The 7,258-nt window shown below is 57.0% G+C and overlaps 2 protein-coding genes across 5 annotated transcripts in view; one reads left to right on the forward strand and one right to left on the reverse strand.

Annotated features, from left to right (window-relative positions):
* anln (anillin, actin binding protein) overlaps positions 1 to 7,258 on the forward strand; it is a 71,540-nt gene that overhangs the window by 63,841 nt on the left and 441 nt on the right. For 3 of the 4 annotated variants that reach the window (XR_013789245.1, XR_013789246.1, XR_013789247.1), the window contains 2 exons: positions 5,679 to 6,371; positions 6,611 to 7,258. The exon at positions 6,611 to 7,258 is cut by the window's right edge and continues 441 nt beyond it. Coding sequence is in view for 1 of the 4 variants with exons in the window: in XM_079530706.1 (XP_079386832.1) it covers positions 5,679 to 5,796 (118 nt within the window). In the remaining 3 variants the exon portion in view is untranslated. Of the gene's footprint in view, positions 1 to 5,678 lie in introns of all 4 variants that reach the window. The other variant, XM_079530706.1, reaches the window with a different exon arrangement.
* The window catches only part of LOC306917793 (uncharacterized protein), a gene marked incomplete at its 3' end in the record, with an annotated part of 2,844 nt that continues 1,605 nt past the window's right edge, over positions 6,020 to 7,258 (reverse strand). The window contains exon 3 of the mRNA XM_079530699.1: positions 6,020 to 6,138. Within this exon, the coding sequence (XP_079386825.1) occupies positions 6,020 to 6,138 (119 nt within the window). The remainder of the gene's footprint in view (positions 6,139 to 7,258) is intronic.

Here is a 7,258-nt window from a genome sequence, read left to right on the forward strand (position 1 = left end):
CTTAACCAGCCCTCAGCTGGGGACATCTTAACCAGCCCTCAGCTGGGGACATCTTAACCAGCCCTCAGCTGGGGACATCTTAACCAGCCCTCAGCTGGGGACATCTTAACCAGCCCTCAGCTGGGGACATCTTAACCAGACCTCAGCTGGGGAAGGGAAGGGATGGAGGACATCTTAACCAGCCCTCAGCTGGGGAAGGGAAGGGATGGAGGACATCTTAACCAGACCTCAGCTGGGGAAGGGAAGGGATGGAGGGACATCTTAACCAGCCCTCAGCTGGGGAAGGGAAGGGATGGAGGACATCTTAACCAGCCCTCAGCTGGGGAAGGGAAGGGATGGAGGACATCTTAACCAGCCCTCAGCTGGGGAAGGGAAGGGATGGAGGACATCTTAACCAGACCTCAGCTGGGGAAGGGAAGGGATGGGGGACATCTTAACCAGACCTCAGCTGGGGAAGGGAAGGGATGGGGGACATCTTAACCAGACCTCAGCTGGGGACATCTTAACCAGACCTCAGCTGGGGACATCTTAACCAGACCTCAGCTGGGGAAGGGAAGGGATGGAGGGGACATCTTAACCAGCCCTCAGCTGGGGAAGGGATGGGATGGAGGACATCTTAACCAGCCCTCAGCTGGGGAAGGGAAGGGATGGAGGGGACATCTTAACCAGCCCTCAGCTGGGGAAGGGATGGGATGGAGGACATCTTAACCAGCCCTCAGCTGGGGAAGGGAAGGGATGGAGGACATCTTAACCAGCCCTCAGCTGGGGAAGGGAAGGGATGGAGGGGACATCTTAACCAGCCCTCAGCTGGGGAAGGGATGGGATGGAGGACATCTTAACCAGCCCTCAGCTGGGGAAGGGAAGGGATGGAGGACATCTTAACCAGCCCTCAGCTGGGGAAGGGAAGGGATGGAGGACATCTTAACCAGCCCTCAGCTGGGGAAGGGAAGGGATGGAGGACATCTTAACCAGACCTCAGCTGGGGAAGGGAAGGGATGGAGGGACATCTTAACCAGCCCTCAGCTGGGGAAGGGAAGGGATGGAGGACATCTTAACCAGCCCTCAGCTGGGGAAGGGAAGGGATGGAGGACATCTTAACCAGACCTCAGCTGGGGAAGGGAAGGGATGGAGGGACATCTTAACCAGCCCTCAGCTGGGGAAGGGAAGGGATGGAGGACATCTTAACCAGCCCTCAGCTGGGGAAGGGAAGGGATGGAGGACATCTTAACCAGCCCTCAGCTGGGGAAGGGAAGGGATGGAGGACATCTTAACCAGACCTCAGCTGGGGAAGGGAAGGGATGGGGGACATCTTAACCAGACCTCAGCTGGGGAAGGGAAGGGATGGGGGACATCTTAACCAGACCTCAGCTGGGGACATCTTAACCAGACCTCAGCTGGGGACATCTTAACCAGACCTCAGCTGGGGAAGGGAAGGGATGGAGGGACATCTTAACCAGACCTCAGCTGGGGAAGGGAAGGGATGGAGGGGACATCTTAACCAGACCTCAGCTGGGGAAGGGATGGGATGGAGGGGACATCTTAACCAGACCTCAGCTGAGGAAGGGAAGGGATGGAGGGGACATCTTAACCAGACCTCAGCTGAGGAAGGGAAGGGATGGAGGGGACATCTTAACCAGACCTCAGCTGAGGAAGGGAAGGGATGGAGGGGACATCTTAACCAGACCTCAGCTGGGGAAGGGAAGGGATGGGGGACATCTTAACCAGACCTCAGCTGGGGAAGGGAAGGGATGGGGGACATCTTAACCAGACCTCAGCTGGGGAAGGGATGGAGGGGACATCTTAACCAGCCCTCAGCTGGGGAAGGGATGGAGGGGACATCTTAACCAGCCCTCAGCTGGGGAAGGGATGGAGGACATCTTAACCAGCCCTCAGCTGGGGAAGGGATGGAGGACATCTTAACCAGCCCTCAGCTGGGGAAGGGATGGAGGACATCTTAACCAGCCCTCAGCTGGGGAAGGGATGGAGGACATCTTAACCAGCCCTCAGCTGGGGAAGGGAAGGGATGGAGGGACATCTTAACCAGACCTCAGCTGGGGAAGGGAAGGGATGGAGGGACATCTTAACCTGACCTCAGCTGGGGAAGGGAAGGGATGGGGGGACATCTTAACCAGCCCTCAGCTGGGGAAGGGATGGGATGGAGGGACATCTTAACCAGACCTCAGCTGGGGAAGGGAAGGGATGGAGGACATCTTAACCAGACCTCAGCTGGGGAAGGGAAGGGATGGAGGACATCTTAACCAGACCTCAGCTGGGGAAGGGATGGGGGACATCTTAACCAGACCTCAGCTGGGGAATGGAAGGGATGGAGGGACATCTTAACCAGACCTCAGCTGGGGAAGGGAAGGGAAGGAGGGACATCTTAACCAGACCTCAGCTGGGGAAGGGATGGAGGACATCTTAACCAGACCTCAGCTGGGGAAGGGAAGGGATGGAGGGACATCTTAACCAGCCCTCAGCTGGGGAAGGGAAGGGATGGAGGGACATCTTAACCAGACCTCAGCTGGGGAGGGAAGGGATGGAGGGACATCTTAACCAGACCTCAGCTGGGGAAGGGAAGGGATGGAGGACATCTTAACCAGACCTCAGCTGGGGAAGGGAAGGGATGGAGGACATCTTAACCAGACCTCAGCTGGGGAAAGGAAGGGATGGAGGACATCTTAACCAGACCTCAGCTGGGGAAGGGAAGGGATGGAGGACATCTTAACCAGACCTCAGCTGGGGAAGGGAAGGGATGGGGGGACATCTTAACCAGACCTCAGCTGGGGAAGGGAAGGGATGGAGGGACATCCTAACCAGACCTCAGCTGGGGAAGGGATGGAGGGACATCCTAACCAGACCTCAGCTGGGGAAGGGATGGAGGGACATCTTAACCAGACCTCAGCTGGGGAAGGGAAGGGATGGAGGACATCTTAACCAGACCTCAGCTGGGGAAGGGAAGGGATGGAGGACATCTTAACCAGACCTCAGCTGAGGAAGGGAAGGGATGGAGGGACATCTTAACCAGACCTCAGCTGGGGAAGGGAAGGGATGGAGGGACATCTTAACCAGACCTCAGCTGGGGAAGGGAAGGGATGGAGGACATCTTAACCAGCCCTCAGCTGAGGAAGGGAAGGGATGGAGGGACATCTTAACCTGACCTCAGCTGGGGAAGGGAAGGGATGGAGGACATCTTAACCAGACCTCAGCTGGGGAAGGGAAGGGATGGAGGGACATCTTAACCAGACCTCAGCTGGGGAAGGGAAGGGATGGAGGACATCTTAACCAGACCTCAGCTGGGGAAGGGAAGGGATGGAGGGACATCTTAACCAGACCTCAGCTGGGGAAGGGAAGGGATGGAGGACATCTTAACCAGCCCTCAGCTGAGGAAGGGAAGGGATGGAGGGACATCTTAACCTGACCTCAGCTGGGGAAGGGAAGGGATGGAGGACATCTTAACCAGACCTCAGCTGGGGAAGGGAAGGGATGGAGGGACATCTTAACCAGACCTCAGCTGGGGAAGGGAAGGGATGGAGGGACATCTTAACCAGACCTCAGCTGGGGAAGGGATGGGATGGAGGGACATCTTAACCAGACCTCAGCTGGGGAAGGGAAGGGATGGAGGACATCTTAACCAGACCTCAGCTGGGGAAGGGAAGGGATGGAGGGACATCTTAACCAGACCTCAGCTGGGGAAGGGAAGGGATGGAGGACATCTTAACCAGACCTCAGCTGGGGAAGGGAAGGGATGGAGGGACATCTTAACCAGACATCAGCTGGGGAAGGGAAGGGATGGAGGGACATCTTAACCAGACCTCAGCTGGGGAAGGGAAGGGATGGGGGACATCTTAACCAGACCTCAGCTGGGGAAGGGATGGAGGGACATCTTAACCTGACCTCAGCTGGGGAAGGGAAGGGATGGAGGGACATCTTAACCAGACCTCAGCTGGGGAAGGCTATCTTGAAGAGGTGGGTTTTGAAGGAGAGGAGGGAGGGGGCAACTCTGAGATGATTGGGGAGTTCATTCCAGAGGTTGGGGGCAGAGCCATAGAAGGCCCTGTACCCCCAGGTGTCCCCCCAGGTGGGGGCAGAGACATAGAAGGCCCTGTCCCCCCAGGTGTCCCCCCAGGTGGGGGCAGAGACATAGAAGGCCCTTTCCCCCCAGGTGGGGGCAGAGACATAGAAGGCCCTGTCCCCCCAGGTGTCCCCCCAGGTAGGGGCAGAGACATAGAAGGCCCTGTCCCCCCAGGTGGGGGCAGAGACATAGAAGGCCCTTTCCCCCCAGGTGGGGGCAGAGACATAGAAGGCCCTGTACCCCCAGGTGTACCCCCAGGTGGGGGCAGAGATATAGAAGGCCCTGTCCCCCCCAGGTGGGGGCAGAGACATAGAAGGCCCTTTCCCCCCAGGTGGGGGCAGAGACATAGAAGGCCCTGTCCCCCCAGGTGGGGGCAGAGACATAGAAGGCCCTGTCCCCCCAGGTGGGGGCAGAGCCATAGAAGGCCCTGTCCTCCCAGGTGGGGGCAGAGACATAGAAGGCCCTTCCCCCCCAGGTGGGGGCAGAGACATAGAAGGCCCTGTCCCCCCAGGTGGGGGCAGAGCCATAGAAGGCCCTGTCCTCCCAGGTGTCCCCCCCCAGGTGGGGCCAGAGACATAGAAGGCCCTGTCCCCCCAGGTGTCCCCCCAGGTGGGGGCAGAGCCATAGAAGGCCCTGTCCCCCCAGGTGGGGGCAGAGCCATAGAAGGCCCTGTCCACCCAGGTGGGGCCAGAGACATAGAAGGCCCTGTCCCCCCAGGTGGGGCCAGAGACATAGAAGGCCCTGTCCCCCCAGATGGGGGCAGAGCCATAGAAGGCCCTGTCCCCCCAGGTGGGGCCAGAGACATAGAAGGCCCTGTCCCCCCAGGTGGGGCCAGAGACATAGAAGGCCCTGTCCCCCCAGGTGGGGGCAGAGACATAGAAGGCCCTGTCCCCCCAGGTGGGGGCAGAGACATAGAATGCCCTGTCCCCCCAGGTGGGGGCAGAGACATAGAATGCCCTGTCCCCCCAGTTGGGGGCAGAGACATAGAAGGCCCTGTCCCCCCAGGTGTACCCCCAGGTGGGGGCAGAGACATAGAATGCCCTGTCCCCCCAGGTGGGGGCAGAGACATAGAAGGCCCTGTCCCCCCAGGTGTACCCCCAGGTGGGGGCAGAGACATAGAATGCCCTGTCCCCCCAGGTGGGGGCAGAGACATAGAATGCCCTGTCCCCCCAGGTGGGGGCAGAGACATAGAAGGCCCTGTCCCCCCAGGTGTACCCCCAGGTGGGGGCAGAGACATAGAATGCCCTGTCCCCCCAGGTGGGGGCAGAGACATAGAATGCTCTGTCCCCCCAGGTGGGGGCAGAGACATAGAAGGCCCTGTCCCCCCAGGTGTACCCCCAGGTGGGGGCAGAGACATAGAATGCCCTGTACCCCCAGGTGGGGGCAGAGACATAGAATGCCCTGTCCCCCCAGGTGGGGGCAGAGACATAGAATGCCCTGTCCCCCCAGGTGGGGGCAGAGACATAGAAGGCCCTGTACCCCCAGGTGCGGTACTTTAACTTTAATGTCCCGGTGAGTGTCCTCTCCTTCTCCTCCTCCTAGCACTTTTCAGAGGGAAATGTAAACGGTAACTAACGTGCTTCTTGCCTCCTTGTGGTCGTGTCAGGAACTGGCTGTGTGCCGACACCAAGGACGAGAGGAACCTGTGGATGCAGAAACTCAACCAGGTGATGGTGGACCTGCGGATGTGGCAGCCTGACGCCTGCTACCGCCCCCAGCAGTGACAGGACTGTCCACTAGGGGGCAGCCTGACGCCTGCTACCGCCCCCAGCAGGAACAGGACTGTCCACTAGGGGGCAGCCTGACGCCTGTTACCGCCCCCAGCAGTGACAGGACTGTCCACCAGGGGGTAGCCTGACGCCTGCTACCGCCCCAGCAGTGACAGGACTGTCCACTAGGGGGCAGCCAGACGCCTGCTACCGCCCCCAGCAGTGACAGGACTGTCCACTAGGGGGCAGCCTGACGCCTGCTACCGCCCCCAGCAGTGACAGGACTGTCCACTAGGGGGCAGCCTGACGCCTGGCTGCCACCGGCCGCCACCAGCAATGAGGAGCTCTCCACGTCCACTGGGGGGAGCCAGTGAGAGCTTTTTTTTTTTGGCCCTTCTTATTTCATGGGACTAATTATTATTATTTAATATAATATCATTTACTGAAGTGCAATACGGTTTGAAATGTGTTGAATATGTTTTTTACGGGATAATATTTTAAAGAGAGCAACGGTAATGGAATGTGTTGTTTATAGACGTGAGAAAACGTCGGTTGGGGAAAAAAAACGAAATGTTTTTCATGTCATTTCAGTTCAGTATTTGGTGGAGGTTTGATGACTCCCTAAGAGGTTGTGTTTGCCAGAGTTTTAACCCATTCTGGGACGGGAGGAAGAGTTTTAACCCATTCTGGGACGGGAGGAGTTTTAACCCATTCTGGGACGGGAGGAGTTTTAACCCATCCTGGGACGGGAGGAGTTTTAACCCATCCTGGGACGGGAGGAAGCCCTTTTGGTGTTCATGGCATTATGAACTCGTAGCGCGGCACCGAGTGCCGCGCTACGAGATAGTAGGTCTACTATTTTTGAAAAATCATGAAAATGTGGCACAAACCTTGGAATATATATTCTTTCAGAGTGAACGTTTTTAACCCCTGGAACAACATATTTTCAGATGGGGGTCGGCGGCCGATTACAGAATTTTTTGGAGTCCTTGACATGAAATATTGAGCACCACTGACAGGCCTAGAAACATGAGGTATTTCAGAAAACTGTCAACAAGATTATTTTTTTATTCCGACGTCAGGCGAAGACAAATTCCAACGCCCCAATTCTCGGACCGATAACTCACTCCAGCATGGCGGTGTCACGGTGAAACTGGTGACCTGCTGAAACATGTGACCATCTTGTGGACTTCACACAACTTTACATGGAGGTCTTTAAATACGTGTCCTGAATACCTCTAGGTTGAACTCTGATAATAAACAAACCAATGGTTTACGTTCAGACACTGACGTTATGTGATGTCTACACCATGGTCACACATTTCAGCTGGTCACCAATGTCACCGTAACCCCTCCATGCTGGTAGTGAGTGGCTTTAGGGCTCCATCCTGCGCCTCCCTTATCCCTTTAACCCTAAACGTATTTTGCCTTTTTTTTTTTTTTTACTATTTTGAAAAACATTTTAAAATAGTTCAAC

Source organism: Electrona antarctica, assembly GCF_951216825.1.
Source record: "Electrona antarctica genome assembly, contig: scaffold_61, whole genome shotgun sequence".
In the NCBI taxonomy this organism is placed as follows: Eukaryota; Metazoa; Chordata; class Actinopteri; order Myctophiformes; family Myctophidae; genus Electrona; species Electrona antarctica.